Source organism: Rhipicephalus sanguineus, chromosome 1, assembly GCF_013339695.2.
Source record: "Rhipicephalus sanguineus isolate Rsan-2018 chromosome 1, BIME_Rsan_1.4, whole genome shotgun sequence".
NCBI classification, from domain to species: domain Eukaryota; kingdom Metazoa; phylum Arthropoda; class Arachnida; order Ixodida; family Ixodidae; genus Rhipicephalus; species Rhipicephalus sanguineus.
The window spans coordinates 68,969,657-68,988,299 of NC_051176.1; the positions used below are offsets into that span (position 1 = coordinate 68,969,657).

At 45.9% G+C, this 18,643-nt stretch overlaps 1 protein-coding gene and 1 long non-coding RNA gene across 2 annotated transcripts in view; one reads left to right on the plus strand and one right to left on the minus strand.

Moving 5' to 3' along the window:
- The window catches only part of LOC119396279 (hemicentin-1), a 77,043-nt gene that overhangs the window by 36,829 nt on the left and 21,571 nt on the right, over positions 1-18,643 (plus strand). Inside the window, exons 6-8 of the mRNA XM_049414665.1 lie at positions 3,793-3,981; positions 5,985-6,155; positions 17,437-17,613. Of these exons, the coding sequence (XP_049270622.1) occupies positions 3,793-3,981; positions 5,985-6,155; positions 17,437-17,613 (537 nt within the window). The remainder of the gene's footprint in view (positions 1-3,792; positions 3,982-5,984; positions 6,156-17,436; positions 17,614-18,643) is intronic.
- On the minus strand, positions 10,299-11,848 carry LOC119392835 (uncharacterized). The gene is made up of 2 exons (XR_005183721.2): positions 11,719-11,848; positions 10,299-10,767 (listed from the first exon to the last, which is right to left on the minus strand). It is a non-coding gene; the product is annotated as an uncharacterized LOC119392835 (long non-coding RNA).

Below are 18,643 nucleotides of genomic sequence, written 5' to 3' on the forward strand. Positions count from 1 at the left end.
AAATTGTATTTATGTACATGATTTGGGCAACCAAATTGTTGCCGACAACACTTTTCACGTGATAGACAAAGATGCTATTTTCTCAGCCTCTCCTCCTCTTTCACTTCTGTGGAAGCCCACTGATGTGGTGGACAAGCGTGTGCTGCCTTCAAGTCCGAATTCCAAGTCTGGCCTCGTAGACATCGATATATGAGAACGTCTGAAATTTTGGATGCTAAAAAGCTTCGGCGTCCGATTTTTCGGACTTCCTGCCCAAATTTCAGGCCCAAACAGCATTAATTGAGCTCCCAACTGTGCCAGATCTTTCATCTCCATGTCGGAACCAGCGTTTTCTTGAGTTAGTACATTTGCAACCGTAGCAGAGCTTGTAAAGGCAGCTTTGCCGCAATACCGGGGTGTGATGAGGTGAAGCTATTGAAAATCTAGGGACCACTTTCAATCGGACGTTGACTGTGTCTTGGCAAAGTTCGACCGTAACGGAGCTTGAAAGGAAGCTTTGCGGCAATACGAGAGTGTAATGAGGTGAAGCATATTGAAAATCTGAAGGGGGCACTTTCAGTCGGACGTTGACTGTATTTGTTTTGGGAAGTTCGAATAGTAAAAAATCCAGTGCGAATCGAATAGAATAGCAAACACTATTCGAAAAATATTCGAAATTTCGAATATTCGCACACACCCCTACAAATGATTTATTTTTCGGTGTGGGGATGCAATCTGTCTCAGTGATCGTAAGCATGGCGGTGTGGCTCTGGTATCCTGTAAATATAAAAAATACATAACATAAAAGTGTGTATATAGAATACATTTATTTAACGTTCACAGCAGTGAAAACACAGTTAACATAAATATATAACAGGTAAAAGTGGCGCGCACTGAGTACTCTGTGAAGGAAAGCATGTTAAAAGGGTAATCCGGACTTATACAATTACCTCAGCAGCAGCAAGACAAGCAATGACACTTGTGGTTCGAGTAATGAGCGTCAGTACCATGAGGTACTCCATTTAAACGTGGCAACTTGCATGAACACAGCTACTGCATCTTTTACAGCGAAAGCTGTTATGAGATCATTTCACCGGCCGTTTTTGGTGCCGTAGTTGTCCGCCACCGCCGCCGCCGCCGCCGCCGCTGGTGTCCGTAACCAGTATCGCTCGAAATAAGAAAAAAAACTAAATAAGAAAAAAATTCCAGGATGGAACGAGGTTCGAACCTGGGCCCTCTGCGTGGGAGCCCAGTATTCAACCTCTGAGCCATGCCGGTGCTTGAAACTGCTTTGCAAAAAGGTCCTATACAGGCTTCATGTCGGGAAGGAACCACATTAGCATATGCAATATAGCGTGGTAAAAGAGTAGAATAAGCACCAAGCGTCGCACAACGCGAATTCTGTAACCAGGCGTCACACAATGTGAATTGCGCAACGAGTAGGTTGTTGAATGCTTCCAACCCATTACAAAGAGCTCTGCCATAATTCTTCATCGTCATCACGCAGAGCATCAACAAAGTGCGCATAATGCCTTACATGCGTTTAGCAGGTACCACGGCTGTCTGTAGAATGACGAAAAATGTCACAGTGCCTACTGCCCTACTTCTCAAAAATTACAATGATTTATAGCGTAGTGGGTTCCTCGCAAGTGCACTCTGTTGGTTGCCATGGAAGCCCATAAGGCTCCCATGATCCATTTCCTCAGGGTCTCAATAAAGTCAATTCTCTCTCTCTCTCGCTCTACGTTTCTCCGGTTAAAGTGTGTTATAAAGCGTGTGGGACAGTTAATACGACCGGGCGTCACACAATATGAATTACGTAACTAGTGGGTCGTTTAAAGCTTCCAACCCATTACAAAGGGCGCAACCATAATTATTCATCGTCATCAACCACCGCATCAACAAACTGCACATAATCGCTTACATATGGTACCTCGCTTCTCCGCAGAACAACGAATAATGTCGTGCTGGGTGCTTCCCAACTTCCCAAAAATTATGCTTTGTGGCATAGTGGGTACGTTGCTAATGTACCTGTATTAGTAACCACAGGAGAGTTTATAGCGGGCTCTAGAAATGCCGCTCATCCAGCTTTCGCTGTGACTGTGCTGCGCTTTCCGCGCAGGCCTGGCATTTTTTTATAAATAACGCAATAGCAAAAAACAAATGAGGTGCTTCTAGCAGGTGTTGGAACATATTTTGAGATGTGGGATATGCTTGCACATGTTGTTGTACATTATTTGAAAGAAATAGTGAGTGAAGATTACAGTAACATAAAGCTCAATTATAGCAAAAGTATAGTTTTACCAAAGTCACATGGATGGCATCACGCTGCCTTCAAAACATACTGATACTGGGCAATCTATGCGTGGAAAGTCAAGATGGCTTGACCCGTCTGTGAAACACTTGCACAGTTTATGTGTTCTTTCAGGCCAATTTGTTGGCTAGACAAACCATGTAACGATTACTAATGTACACCTTAGACTACTCTGAATGGACGTCAGATGTATTGAATTGTATGTGTAGCGCCCTCATTTGGGCGACGAGAAAACTGGGGAGCGCGCGACCGCGAGAGAAGAAAATAAAGACTGGCGCTTGCCTGTGGCACGTGGCCACGGCTGGCATTCCCTGCTGGTGTCGATTCTTGTTCAGCCGTCTGTTTCCTTCGCTCCTGTGGTATAAGCCTACAGAGCAGTATAATTCGAAGAGTGAACAGTGAGGACTGCCGCACAATCTGTTTCCTAGTTTTCAAGGAGAGCAGGAACCGGAGAGGGATGCACTCCCTTTTACGCATATATTGTACGCTCGAAACCAGCGTACGCCAATGCACGATTGCGATGGCAGCACCCCTATAGCAGCGAGTTGCCGCCTGGAAACATTTGACCACCCCTGTACATTCTAGCCCTGTTGCACTGTCGTTAAACTATGTGAATGAGGCTCTATTGTACCACTTGTTCGAACCCTACGGACCATTAACCGCATACACTTTTTTATTACTGTACTTGCGAAAAGTAATTCCGGTTGTTCGATTTTGGATCAGTCTCAGTGTGTTTCTCTCTTTGCGCGTATAAGCATTGTTAGGTGACTCACCCAAGAAATCTCTCAGTTCGTCCATCCATCTATCCGTCTGTAACGCCTAACATGAGGCGCTCTATCTGGCAGCGAAGGAAGTAAAGAAAATCGTTCGGCGGGAGTAAATTTGTAACCGACGACCTCACGCTCAGTATCCAACTGTTTTATAACTGGGATAAAGATGCCCAGTTGCTGAAGACAAATATATGTGAAGCATTTGTAGAGGCGAGGTGGTGCCCACGTGACGAGCATGTCTGGTCACATTAAGAAGTGTGGTAGAGAGCTGACGTGTTCTGGGAGTGCTATGATGCCACCTCGGTTGCAGCCGCTTACGACTGAATAGCGGCGGCGTGGGAATGCTGAGAAGGAGCAGGAGTACCGATTTTAGCGGAAACTAGAACACCAGAAGTACGGACGATAATGCGTGAGCATTCTGCTACTTGCTCATCTCCACGCATACGTCACATCATTTTTAAGCAAAACGAAGACAGCAACCACAAAACCACAGCAGTTCACTCGCTAAAGACAACGGAGATGAGAAAGCGCCAGAATGTTTACCCATATTTAAACAACTCCAGGGGAGTTTCTGTAGAAATAGTTTTTCTTAGCAAGTACGTCCTGTCAAATTTCCAGGGACAGAGAATCCGTACGTTCCTTCACTTACGTGTAGAATTCTTAACCACATGGCGCTCGTATTGCTAAATGCAGAAAGCTTACTTAGATACTATGCAACTTCGTTTGCAGCGGAAGAACCAGACAAGGCTTTCTGGGGCCCCTGGAGCCCGTGCAGCACGTCGTGCGGACCGGGGCTCAAAGAAAGAACATGCATGTCTACTGCTTCCGGCCAGCCCTGGAATGGACCAGTCAACTCTTCATCAGATTGTGAAGGGCGGATGCGCGACGTGGTTGCCTGCTTTGAGAGTTCCTGCCCCGGTAAAAAGGAGCCCACTGCAGAGCATGCTCATCTCATATGTTGTTGGAGTAAACAGCTATTGCGACTTGCAATCATCGTTAGCTGCGGTGGTATAACTGCACTACGCTCTTAGCACACTCTACACGAGATAGTAATCTAATGCTCAGGCTATTCTTCGAAGCTTTTGGTTGCACACACGTTCATACATAATAATACTGTTCATTAAACATTTTGTTTCCACACTGGGGTTTTTAATTAGAGCTGTGGTTTTATGAGTGCCATCGCCTAACTTTGACCAATGATTTGACCAAAACCAAGGATAGGGCTCTTGATCTTTATGACTATGAAGGCCCTTTGGGCTGACAAAGTGATTGGTTCGCAATAACGCTTTCTTACAGCCCACTCCTGTGCAGCCGTATATTAGCCGTCAGTTAAACTCTTCAGCCTGGTTACGCCTTTTCCTCAGCCTCTCCTCCTCTTTCAACATTTGTGGAAACCCAACTGATGTGGCGGACAAGGGTGTGCTCCCTTCAAGTCCGGAGTTCCAAATCTGCCTCGTAGACGTAGATAACATCTGAAATTTTGGATGCTAAAAAGCTTCGGCGTCTGATTTTTCGGACTTCCTGCCCAAATTTCAGGTCTAAAACAGCATTAATTGAGCCCCACCTCTGCCACATCTTTCATCTCCATATTGGAATCAGCGTTTTCTTGAGTTAATACATTTGCGACCGTAGCGGAGCTTGAAAAACAGCTTTGCCGCAATACGGGGGTGTGATGAGGTGAAGCTTATTGAAAATCTAGGGACCACTTCCAAACTGACGTTGACTGTCTCTTGGCTAAGTTAAACCGTAACGGACCTTGAAAGGCAGCTTTGCCACATTACGGGGGTGTAAGGAGGTGAAGCATATTGAAAATCTAGGGACCAGTTCCAATCAGACGTTGACTGTCTCTTGCCTCAGTTCGACCGTAACGGAGCTTGAAAGGCAGCTTTGCCGCAGTACGGGGGTGTAATGAGGTGAAGCATATTGAAAATCTAGGGACCACTTCCAACCGGACTTTGTCTCTTGGCTAAGTTCAACCGTAACGGAGCTTGAAAGGCAGTTTTGCCGCAATACGAGAGTGTAATGAGGTGAAGCATATTGAAAATCTGAAGGGGTCACTTTTAACCGGACGTTGACTGCATTTGTCTTTGGGAAGTTCGAATAGGAATAGTAATATTTCAGTGCGAATCGAATCGAATAGCAAACACTATTCGAAAAATATTCGAAATTTCGAATATTCGCACACCCCTAATATATAGTAACAAATTGAAATTACCGCAAAATAAGACGGACACAAGGACGAGGCCGACAAAGACATCGCATGACATTCCTATTTGTTGCAAGCGCATTAATTGATTCGCCCTTGCGGCGAAACCGACTTTTTTGTACTGCTATTTTTTCCTTCGCTTGTATCTGTCAACCTTAGGGGCGAGGTCATGCGCCTGCATTTGGTCTTTATTATGTTTGTGTGAGGTGCATGTAGTTTTCGCCACCAGTTGTGCCAAACCCCGTACATCTGCCATTTGCTTTAGGATTGCGTCACATGTATCAGAATGCTTGCTGTAAAAAAAAACACAAACTGAGTTTTTTGTCTCTTGGGCGGGGACGTGTGCTGACAGTGACTTATTACATGCTTTCAAGGTGCCATTAAAGTTTGTCGAGCTGACCGATGCTCTCTAAATATCTGAATAGTAGTTTCATCGCATGCCTCTGTGGCGTGGCACAGGCTAAAGGGCCCAAGACACAGTCAATTTATAAAGTTCTTTGGGTCAGCATATGCATGCAACGTATAGTTTTTTCTATATCTCTCTCTCTATTTGTGTCTTTCAGTCCCCAATCCCCTTCCCCACGCAGAGTAGCAAGTCAGCGAATTTACACACGCCGGCTAAATTCTCTGCCTTTCAATAAAGAGCTCTGTCTCTCAATCTCTTAGCTTGTTTTGAACACTTATAAGATGAAGTGACATCTCCATGTGTGCCCAGTGAATGGCGGCTGGGGTCCTTGGTCCGAGTGGTCCGCCTGCTCAGCGTCCTGTGGTGGCGGCACTCGCACTCGAAGACGCAGCTGTGACTCGCCCGTGCCGATGAGGGGAGGTCGCCAGTGCCAAGGGGAGCCTGAGCAAGAGGATTTCTGCCACCCAGAAGCATGCCCCGGTTAGCGTACCACTTTTCCTACGGCACGCAGTTTTCGATTTCCTGCACTAAAGTCACAGTAACAACAACCCTGGGGCATTGCGCACGCTATTCTTCCGTCGCCTCTATAGCTGGTATGGTGGTGGAGGTATTCCAGGTAAATCTCGTAGATGTAAGATTACATAATGTGAGCATCAATAACAAGCATGCATCTTGGAATAAAATTCGCAACTTCACTCTCAGCATGTGAATGCCGTAGCCAAAACGCGCCCATACATGATGGCTTCTTAAAGGTTAATTTAGAAACTCCCTTTTTGCGATGCTATTTGTATATGTTTTTAGCAGCAGCATGCCAACCACTACCCCTTACGGCTATACAACCCTAATTTGTAACTTCGACTAACGCGGCCCGGAGGCTTCTTGATCCCATCATACTACTGCTATTTGAAAAAAAAAAAGATGACAGAATCCCGCTGAAAAATACGTGGCATGGGCTGGCTATCCCTTAAGCTCTGTTGCAATCAACACGCGTCTCATACACGAAGTTACATGATTGGCAAGAGAGATGTCCCGTCGTGTAAGGAGCAAGTTCTTAATGGGTACGTCCGGGTCTCGAATGTAAACTGCGTGGTCCTCCTGGATACTCCCATCTCATCCTGGGCATCTAGCCCTCTAGGAACAACGAACACAGCAAGCAGTAGTGCCAACAAAATGACATTTATTGCACCTGCTATGTAGTGATACAACTAGCCGATATACAGAATAGCATGCCACTGTAACATGTTCCAGAATGCAGCAAATTGGACTCACAGCGCGTGGATGTCGAGCAAATAATGTTCCCTCCTGCCAAAAAACCTTGCCTATGTCATTTGTCATATGTCTCGCGAATGGAGGAGCATGGGAGAGAACGCAAAGGCGTCCGCTGGATTGTCCGTTGGAGTTCCCCGTCTTAAATGCGAAGTCGTTCCGAAGTCGAAGAGAGCAAGGAGGGGAGGGGGTGAAGTTTGTCCTGCGCCCGAGCTATCACGCCGTCTGGGGGCAACCATGCAACGACTCCGACCTAGAGTCGGTTACAACGTAAGAATAAATACAAGCTCCGCCGCCAGCACTTCAGCACGCCTGTCATTCATCTGTACAAGGGTGTCATGCTTCGTGGTTTCCATTCTAACTAGAGGTGCGCGAATATTCAAACTTCGGGATATTTTTCGAATAGTGTTTACGATTCGATTCGATTCGCGCCGGAATTTTACTATTCTAAGTATTCGAACTTCCGGAAAATAAGTATAACGGTTTCGTTCGTTAGAAATCAAATCACAGCGTTTCTAAATTGTGCGCGTAAATGAAATTCTTCTCTCGAACTTCAACCTATCGGAAAGGTCAAAGACCGTCACCGCACCCTGACGCTACTTTAGAACAGGTAGTTCGACTAGCGCACTTGGACTGGAAAGAGTGCAGTGTAACAGTGCGAAGCGCTGCACCTGCTTATACCGTTCTTAATCGAAAAAAAAGAAAAAAAAGTAAAGCACAAATCCCTCTCATTGAAAGTGAAACTTATTCTGCTGGCAGTTTCTTTCCTTCGGAGATCTAGTTTTGCTGGCTCCAAGGTCACTTGTGGAAACGCCTCGATAACGTGCCTATTCGAGGGCCGTTACTTTGACGAGCTCGGTTTACACGGAGCTGCTCGAGAACATCTGCAAGCTTGTCATCGAAGTCCGGATATAATTCCCATTTTCGCCCCGTATAAACTTTTCTTGATCGACGTGCAACTGAAGATCTTCCTTTGTTTGTACCACTCACGGACACACGACTTCGGGCACGCCAAATAGACGCAATGTAGCTGCCTCCAGCATGCGAACTTTCCTTTGATATGAGCTTTCATAATGAAAGGGGCACGCACCATTTCCACTTCGCTGGGAGCAAATTTGACGCAGACAGACCGTAGTCGAGCATGAAATGAGCCTACTAAGCGGGCTAGCTTTAAAATGTCTTCCGTCGCCATTATGTGATGTCAGTACATCTGCCGCTGACGGTCGGCTATTGCAAATGCCGTGAACGTGGTTTTCTTTTCGTACTCAATCGACTCGCTATGCGAAACGTGCTTTCCGAATAATGTCTTGGCGCCGCGAAATGATCTTGCAATATCAAATTCGTTAGTATCACCCTAAAAACGGCGATTTATCAAGTTATCTAGCTTCGTGCCAATGCTGTCCGTTAAGTTAACCGCAGTCACTACGCGACAGCTAGCAGCACAATTTCGCTTCCATGCGGCGAACAGCGTGCTGCCGCTACGTCTACGGGTTACCGGGCAAAAGGCATTTTTTGTTGAAAACAGGCAAATATATTCACATAAGTCTAACGTCATTCTCGAATTCTAACGTCATTCTCATATGTAACGTCTAACGTCATCAGAGACGTTTACACTTTGTGTCGCGGTTTTGCGCTGTTATTGCGTCTTTTTTTTTTTTTAGAATGTGCGCAGTCATCGCATGTTTACGATGCCTGGAGTTGCCGAACGCTTTGTTTTTCGGTTGTGGTGCACCGTGTACCATATCATTTTTTGCCTGCGGTGGAAAGGTTTCAGAAATGAAGCCCTGTCTGTCACCAAGCGCGCATGCCTGTGTGAAGTAAAAAAAAAAGTTGGATGCATTTCCAGCACTCTAAGAGAAATAGGAAAAACTCGCAGACAAAGAAAGACAAGAGAAAAGTAAGAACAGTAAGAGCAGTCTTTTTGTGTCTGCGTGCTTTTCCTATTTCTTTTAAGCGCTGGAAATGCAGCAAACTTTAATATTCCAACTAGCCCAGCTAACAGCTTAATGAAGTATTTATCGGAGAGTCACTTTATTAGTTGTACCGAGCTAAAAAGCATTTCAATTTTCGGGACCCTTTATAATGACAGCGCACGAAATTTGCCTTCATGTGTCTCCGTCTTTCGTGAAGTTTGCGAAATGTGTCTTCGTCTTCAGCGCGAGCTTCCCGTGAATTGTGAATCCACGCCAACTGGCCTAGTTTTCTGCTTTGTTGCATGCAAGCAACAATCTTTTAGCGTTAAAGTAAAATACTGCTTGCATGTTATTTCCATAAAGCCGAAAGCAGCTAAATAATTAAGTGTACAGGGAGCTGCATTTTAAAGAACTGTAGCGTTGCAGTTACTGACACTGCACACAACGAAGATGAATGGCACTGACAATGCGTCTTATCGAAGACACAAAGTGCGTTATGCTTAGGGTAAGGGGCTCGACGAGTACAACCTACAGTAAACTAAACAAAACAAGACAGAAGTTCAGGAGAAGATGACCTCTTGAAGTGATGAAAGACAGGTGAACAGGTAATGTGGCTGGAGCCAACGTTGATAACTTGTTGAAACGTTGTTCCTTGTTCAGCGATTAGTTACCGCTACAGTAAACGAAGCTCTATGAGAACACCCAGTCTTCGCGCTTTAATTTATGACGACTGATAAAGATATCTAGATTTGTGATAGACTTCAGGGTTGACGTAAATAAAGTGAATGGGAAATGTAGCTTGTTGAAATGATATTTAATAATGTGTAAATTAGCACATGAGCACCAAGCTCACAACAAATTCCTTATGTGCCTGATAACTGTTACTGTTAAATATCTGGTTATCATGATGAACCTAGAAGTGAAGCCATGCAATTATGCGAGACTTGCTCAAGAAAGCGGAAAAGTTGCGCAACAGAACAGCTCGTATATTTGTGTGGTTGCATGACGTTGGTGTCCATGCATTTTTAACGATGACTCAAAATAATTAATTTCACGAAATTCTTGCGGATTTTTGATCCAGTAATTTCGCTATACGCTCTGTCTGCAGTGTGTTGCAAACTTGATATACGATGCAGTTACGCATTCCACACGAATTATGAAGCGGCTGAGCCCAGCAGCTTACTAAAGCATTTACTTATGCTGCTCTGGATATCGTTTTGACGTCGCCTGAAATCTCGGTCATAGCTGACACTATCAAGCAATCAGCTACATTCTCCTTCTGTGGAAGCTCAAAGTGCTGTAAGCGGGCCAGCAGTCGGGTGATGAACAACGTTTATTGCGGTTGAAACGAAGTAGATATAGGAAAGAATGGTGACATAGCAGGTCACGTGATTTTAACGAAATGGCTGGTTACGTCAGAGTTACTCAGCCATGCTACATCTCCCTTTTCTTGGGGAAGAAGTTAATTACACAGCTCTTTCTGGTTGTGGGTAGCGGCAGGGCTCCCGGCGTGTCCTTGTGCTTCTACGTAGCTCTTGAGCGGGCTGGGCGTCGTCTAGTCGTTCGGACCCGTCACGAGGACTCTCTTCGGTATGTGTAGGTGCGTCTCGCAGATGCTCGCGAGTACGTCTAATTTCCTGGCTCTCCTCAGTCTTCACCACCACGGAGCGCGGCGTCTCAGCTGGCCTGAGAAAGACCGCAGGTGTCCAGGTCCTTTCGTGGGTATCGTATGTAGTCACCCTCTGGCCAGGTGACAGGGGTGGCAGGTTCCTGGAGCGGCGATTGTAGTAGATTCTCTGGCGTTGGCGAATTTCCTGGAGACGGTTATGGACGGCTCGGTTGGGCACAGTCTCCGGCACCAGGTGGCTTGTGGGTACGGGCAGCAGGGTCCTCGTCTGCCTTCCCATCAGTCTCTGCACAGGGGATTTCAAAATAGAATCTCGCGGTGTATTACGCCATTCAAGAAGAGCCATGTGGAAATCCGGCGTTTTGAGAGAGCACTTTTTTAATAGTTTTTTGGCTTCTTGCACGGCCCTCTCCGTCATACCATTTGAGCGTGGATGATATGGGCTTGACGTTACGTGGGTAATGCCGAGCCTATATAAAAAGTCTTTGAATTCTGTGCTGTTTAATGGTGGCCTGTTATCGCTGCACAGTTAAAGCGGTAATCCATGAACCGAAAAAAGTTCTGTGCACCAGGACTTCAGCTGATTAGCAGTGGTATGGCGAAATTCCATAATCTCAAAAAAGAAGGAATAGAAATCGACAATAATGGCAAACTGTCGGCCCCCGTAAAAAAATAAGTCCATTCCTACTGCTTCCCAGGGCAGGTTTGGAACCTCATGGCTCAAAAGCGGCATCTTTGCGTTTCGTGGCTGATGCTTTTGGCACATTTTGCAATTTCGGCAAAATTGCTCTATGTCGCTTGCCAGGCAGGGCCAGAACATGACGCTTCGTGCCCGCGCTTTCATTTTATCGGCTCCGGGATGTGCGCCGTGCAAAAGAGCCAATATTTCTGCTTTCATCCTGTCGACTGCGCAGCATCCGGTCTTCCATTACACCAAATTCACAGTTTGTGGCTAACATTCGTAGCTCCGTCAGCCACTCATTGAAAGGTTCGCCTTCCCTTTGGTTTCTGGACCCAAATAGAAATTCATGATAGGTCAAGTTTGTCTCTGGTTTGTAGAACTCTTCAAACTTGGCAATTAGGACGTCTACGTTATTTTTGTCCTCTTCAGCCTCAAACGTGAAGGTGCTGTATACCTTCCTTGCCTCTTCGCCAATAATCACTAGCAACGTGGCTGCTTGCACTTCTTTCGCTTGTTTTGTCAACTGGGTAGCAGTGGAAAATAGCGTAAACTCACTCTTCCAAGTTTTCCATGCAAGCCAGGTGTTGCCCGATGTATCCAACGGCTTTGGCGGCGGCAAGATCGTTGACGGCAAAAGGGCTGGCGGCGTGGCCATTTCCGCTCGGCACCTCTGCCACCATGTAAGCGGGCCAGCAGTTGGGTGATGAACAACGCTTATTGCGGTTGAAACGAAGTAGATATAGGAAAGAATTGTGACGTAGCAGGTCACGTGATTTTAACGAAATGGCTGGTTACGTCAGAGTTACTCAGCCATGCTACAAGTGCCACTAAGGTTGTATTGCTGCGGGATTACTTTGCCTGTTGCCTGGAAGGTGAATATGGTTGAACATAGTGCCGTCTTTAGACCCCTACAGTTTTATCACTTGAGGAATGCTCACGGATGACACTGCGGCGACGTGCGACTGGGCGGACCGTGAGGTCTCGCCATCGCGGCATAGCAAGACTGACACGACAGTAATATCTCAGAACTAAATTTATTCTCCAATGCTAGGCCGTAATGAGTGCATGCCCCGTCGCCAGTGGCGTACCAACTCGTTGGCGAGTGGGGGGGGCTGGCGTATCTCACTCTGTCTGCCGTATATAGATATATATATATATATGTACATATATATAGAAAGAGAGAGAGGGAACTACATTTTCTCTGAATTTGACGTGATTTTTTATATGCACAGAGATGATTAGATGATTTGCTTTTCAAAACTGTTTGTTTTCAATCAAGGAAGAATCTGACAAACTGATTGTGCAGGCTGGGCCGTCCTATAGCGCGACAACACAGCAGTGTTTACTAACATTTTGGCAATATTACCGTAAAGTTTAAAACGTGCAGCCACATTTAACCTGTACTTCATCTGAGCATTCCATCTGCGAACTTCACAGTCTTAGTTTGGGGTTGTAGATATGATGAGTATGAAGAACCTGCTATGTCTCTAGTACATTAAGTTCTCACTTGTTAAAAAAAAAAAACATGTGGCTGACAAAGCAAGGTACTTCGCAGAAGTGCCGATTTCTTTACTCTTAGAGCCTTAATAAAGTCTTTCTGAAGAAGAAGGCCAAGTTCAGTCGATTAGTATTTATGGAAACCACATTGAGCTGGTTAACCATAGTTATAAGATTATAAATGTCTGCGAATTTATATACTAGGTGTCGTTCCTTGTCCTCCTATTTTTCCCAGCTTGGGTGGGGGGTGGACGAGAAAGCAGTGAAGTGGCCCCTTTACTCCTCCCTCCAGCCCCTCCAATTAGATAGCCTACGCAAACTGTGTAAGCTCAATTTTTTTGAAAGAATATGGGTGATTATAAAGTTAAAACCCCAGGTGGTCGAAATTTCCGGAGCCCTCCACTACGGCGTCTCTCATAATCATATCGTGGTTTTGGGACGTTAAACCCCAGATATTATTATTATTATAACGTTAAACTACCCCGCATTGTCTCCTTCCGTATAGGTCGTTAGCTGTTAATGATTGGTCGAAATTTTTTGGGTCACGCCTACAGCACCTGCTCGTAACACGACGCAGCAAATGACGCGCAAGTGATACACCGCGTAATTATCACTTACGCATGACTGCGCAAAGAAAAAAATAATAATAAACTATTTTCAATACGGTGTATTATTGGTCATTGGTTCTTTGCTATTCGTCAGAAATTTTCGGTGTGCCATAAAATCGCCTCCTTGTTAGGCGACGTCACGAGTATTCGAAACCTCGTGGCGTTAAAATGAAGTCTGCACAACAGGCAGCGCATTACTGTGCTGAACAATATTTTTTTTTTTTGGAATAGCCACACAGTGCTTCTTTCTGAACGTAATTCAAGAGGGCTGTCCGCAATCACATTGGCAGCGGCTACTTATAGCAGCAGGCGAGATGGATTCATATTTGTATGATACATACTTTCAGTAGCAGTATAACGATGTTGAGCTGCTCTTGCGCGTATACCACTTTCTGAGAACTCATCGTTGCTGACAGAGAGGTAGAGAGAAATAAACATTAGGAACAGACACAATCCTTTGCAGGTGGGCAGCCTTCTTAGTCCAGAAAACCATGGACGATGATCATCTCCCTGGTGAGGTAGATCAAGTTACGGGGCAAACTTGAAAGCTGGGCTTCTCAATGTGCTCGACTCCACAGCATTGACAAAAGCCGCCGCGACCGCTGCACGCTACCATATGATAAGCAAGGTGAAGTAGGCTATTCGGAGACTAAAGTGAGAATCTTTTTTAGCTCTCCTGGCTAGGCGCAACTAAAATACTCGACACTTCTGCACACTCATCAAGTCACAGCACCTTGAATATGGAGCAGTGGCGATGCTATTCATTTTCAAAGAAAAAAAAATTTCCTGAAAAAGGAGAGCGTTTGATCGGGCTATAAAACGTTTTACTGGTTCCCGCCCATATTTGCGTCATCGATTACTATAATTTCAGGCCAGGCAGAACAAAATAAAATCATGACAGATTGCTGTAATGTTATAGAGCCCCAGCTAAGCAATAGCCTCCTCTGCAATGCTCGAACGCAAGATGCGAAAGCGTGGAATAGGCAGCCCCACCGCAGAGAGCCTACAGCGCGTGGTCATGACACACGGAGGACAGTCGTCACATGTGAATCGGAGGACACATTTTATAACATATTTACGTTATTGCTGCGTTCAAGTAAAATTACCCGACTTGTTAGTTTCCCAGTCTGCAGCCCACAATGACTACTGTCGAAAGTGGGGGGGCTCCGCCCCCCTAATATTTCTCAGTGGGGGGGCTAGCGCCCCCCTTGCCCCCCCGGTTGGTACGCCTATGCCCGTCGCACCTGCGCTCGTGAGCAAGCGTGAACGTATCCACCGTTTTTATGCGACACCGATGGCTTTGCCCGTACAACACCAGTGGCACGACGCACAGGGTATCCGCCTCTGCAGTATCAGACACACAAAGCTTGCAGTGTAGCCAGTCACGCTGCCAACATACAGTGACAGCGAAGGAAGGCGCTCAGCCTTCGCTTCGAGTTCATTTTGTACGGGGAGCTAATAAACATGCAGGTGGTTCCCACCAGCGACGGATCGTACCTCACTGCTGCTTTCTAGTAAAACGAGCAAAACTTTATATGATTTCGGGTCTTCTTCGCGTGAGGCGTCATCATTGAAGACTTTCCTGGTCAGCTTGTGCAGTATGCAGCACAACAGGTAGCCATTGTTTCACCAAAATGAAAAGAAACGCTAGCCCGCCAACAGCATTCGAGTGGTAGCACTCTCGCTTTCTGCGCAAGGCTGGCGACTTGCGGCGGCTACACGCCCGCGCCCTCGATGAGGGATCCAGCTCCCCTTAGTAGCGATCCGTGCCTTAATATTAGCATTAAACTTATCAACAAACATTCGTTAATAAGGCACAAACTATTCTTTATCATCACCACGTGGCTGTCACATGTATTCAACAGCACTGCCCGTTTATTTCAAAATAGCTATTTTTAAATATCATGTCTAGTCTTCGTAATAACACTCAGTATGCGGCATGTGTGCGGAATTGTTACTGACGATAATCGGAGATATTCGGCATCTTCCGTCGCTACTCATATGCCCTTAAAATTATACCATACCGAGTTAAGAGTAAAAAGTTCTTAGAAAGCATTGTAGCGCAGGTAGACAGCCAGTAGAGGAAGACACTAAGACCTGCTTAAATGGTTTGGATGCACCCGGGGAGTTCGACAGGAATTATAAGGCGTGGGCTTCTTCCCCAGAACGGTTCACGCCCAAGGAAAGCCAGTTGGGCGAGGCCAGGGAGCATCACTGGAGATTTTGGTAACTGGCGACTAACCGGCAGCAGCATGGTGTCCAATTCCTGTCTTTCCATAACCGAGGTGGTTGGACCTTAACGGCAGCGACATGGATTGTTATGCCACTCTGCCTGTGCTTTAAAGCTCTATACGTGCATTTGCAAGCACGCCCAACACGATGCTGTCCTTGAAGGGTGCAAACAGTGTCTAAGATCCTCCACCGGTGTTTAATCGAGGGTTGTCACTTTCACATTTTAATATGAATTAAATAATCTTGCTCATTTATCTGCCGTATCATGTGGTTGTTGTAGTCTGACGAGAACTTACGAATTACATACAATGTGCGGCACACACGTTTACAGCACTATACAGCAGAAAGTGGTGAACTTATTGCATTCATGGAGTCTGCAATACAAGGCACTAGTGCTCAATAGCTTGCTTTAAGCATGCCTCTCAACATGGGGTGGTTGCCACCATAGCTGTGATTCACTGTCAATAGCTTGCTTTCACATGTTTTCATTTTAAATCTCATAACCTGCATGCCAGGTAAGCCTTAGAGCCTTGAAAAATGCCAAGCGAAGGTGCGCTTCATCGGTCCAACTAGCCTATCCCTCGATGCGGCCGTTGTCTCCGCTGATGATGATAACGGTTGTGATGTGAGCGGCCAGTCGGGGTGGTGAGATACCTCCTGGCTATTTAATTTTAAAATACTTTGAACGCTGTTAAATGTGGACATATATGCTTAATCAGGTCCCGCCTAAAGTGCTAGATATAACCAGGATACCGGATATTTTTCGTCTGGTCTCCTGGATATAGCAGCATTTAACCAGGACCTGATTGAGAATGTTGTGTCCGCTTCAGTTCTCATGTTTCCTCCATTTGGCGCAACCAGTATTGGGGCGGCTTTTTACCAATCTGCTATTTCATTAGATGCGCACTAGTACCTAAAATACACAACCTTAAAACCCTATAGTCGGTTACAACTTAAGGCTAAATACAAGCTCCGCCCCTAGTACTGCGGCGTGCCTTTCATCCATCTGTGCAAGGGAGTTGTGCCTGGTGTCCGCAGCGGTGGTGTAGTAGTTACGGTGCTCGGCTGCTGACCCGAAGGCTGCGAGTTCGATTCCGGTAGCGGGGGTCGCATTTAGACAGAGGCGAAATGCTAGAGGCACGTGAACTGTGCGATATAATTGCACATTAAAGAACACCAGATGGTCAAAATTTCCGGAACCTTCCACTACGGTGTGCCTCATAATCATATCGTGGTTTTGGCAAGTAATACCCCAGATATTATTACTCATGCTTCGTGGTTTCCGTTTTTACCATTAGGACTTTTTTCGTGGTTAATGCAAGCACCAAATGAATGTTCGTCGTCCCTTGTTAAAATATTACGTTTTGTTGAGCAGTGATGTCGTGGTACTTGCTGAATTTTCCCAGACAGTTCAAGTTTTCTTCCCAAAAATAGCGACATGTGCCTGTACAGGAAAGCCACCTACTTGAAATACGCGAAACGTGTTTGACCTCGCGTAAGTAAGCAATTGCAACTGGATGGGGAATTTATGGAAATTTTCTCTGGCTGGGACACCAGTGGCTGTGGGCGGAGCCTAAATTTATTCCTAGATTGTCACCGAATATAGACATTAATTCGACTGTTTTCTCATATTTATCGGCTCAGAAATACACTGCACAGAGGGCTACAGAACTAGCATAATCTAATAATTGTACACAGTTTGAAGGGAATAAACTTTGCTGCTCCCAGTGACACCGTCAATACGTAGCTTGAACGTGAGTGGCCGTACACCGCTTCAGCACTTTATATAATTGAGATGGGGGATTGGGTGCTTGATGGAATGTGTTTCTCATCCTGTTTGTTCAGTGAAAATTGAGCGAAGAAATAACAGCCCTCAGTTCTCTACTTTTCAGAACAGTAACAGAAGGCATCAGATTTTCTTCACGCGTCTGTGCAGTGCACGGTGGCTGGTCCGAGTGGTCCCCATGGGGCGAGTGTTCAGCCTCGTGCGGTAGGCGTCGCCACCGTCGCCGGTTCCGCACGTGTGACAACCCGAGCCCGGCTGCTGGGGGACGTGGTTGCCTGGGCACTGACCATGAGACACGCCGTTGCCCGCACAAACCATGTCCACAAGGTGAGCCCACAGCCAAGGTACAATGTCTAATCACACTCGCTCGACAACTTAATAAGTCGGGCTCATGTCCCGTTTTTGAAGTAAAGCTTGCATTGACTGACCTGTGTAGCTGGAGACGATGGTGTTCCAAAAAACCCACCTCGTACCCACAGCTCGCGCGCCATAGAAATTAAATAAAGTAAAATAAATGTCCTTTCCGGAGCTGGGGTTTGAACCCAGGTCCGCACGCACCGAAAGCGAGTGTCTTGAACACTAAGCCATGCGTCCTTACATGCATAAATTGAACTGAACTGAAGCACACGAATGCTTTCTACCGACGATGAAAAAAAAAAAAGATGGAAGCCGTACATTTCCTATGGGAGCTTCATTGCAATATTTCTTGTTGGTGGACTGAAAGCGACCTGCTGGACAACACGTAAGGTCGATATCCGGAATCGCACATTTCAGGAAAATTCAGACTGCGAGAAAATTGAATTCCTATTCTGTATTTCCATGATCGCGTGATGGTCATTTCGTTGGGCTGTTCTGCAAGCTGACGAACGCTGGACACATGAAAGACGCCATGTCGATTCAGCTCGATAAGAGCATTCCAGGGACGCCGCTACCCACAAAGAAAGAAAGGAAAAAGCAGTACGTCAGGCACGCGCGCGCCAAGCTTCGCTTGCCTCCATTTCTCTGAGTGGGGAAGGGCTCCTGAATTTTTTTCCACTCGAATGGAAGGCAAGGAGGGAAAATTGTTTAATCTCGACAAAACCTCCGAGTTCTGTGCTCTTAGGCAACTCAACCACGATGAAAAGATTGAAGTGCAGTTTTGCTTACACCGCAGGAGACAGAATGCATTTCAAAAGGCTACTTTCAGAACTGGGGTACAACTCAGCCATGTTGTACGCATCATTATCAATATTATGCGGTGATGACTTTAAACTTGTGAGTTTCCGGCCGAAACGAGTAGCGCCAGTGGACGTTTAGTACTGAATAACGCTGGTGTCATTAACTACTGCTTTGCAAATAAGTGAGTGTGGCGCTTGCT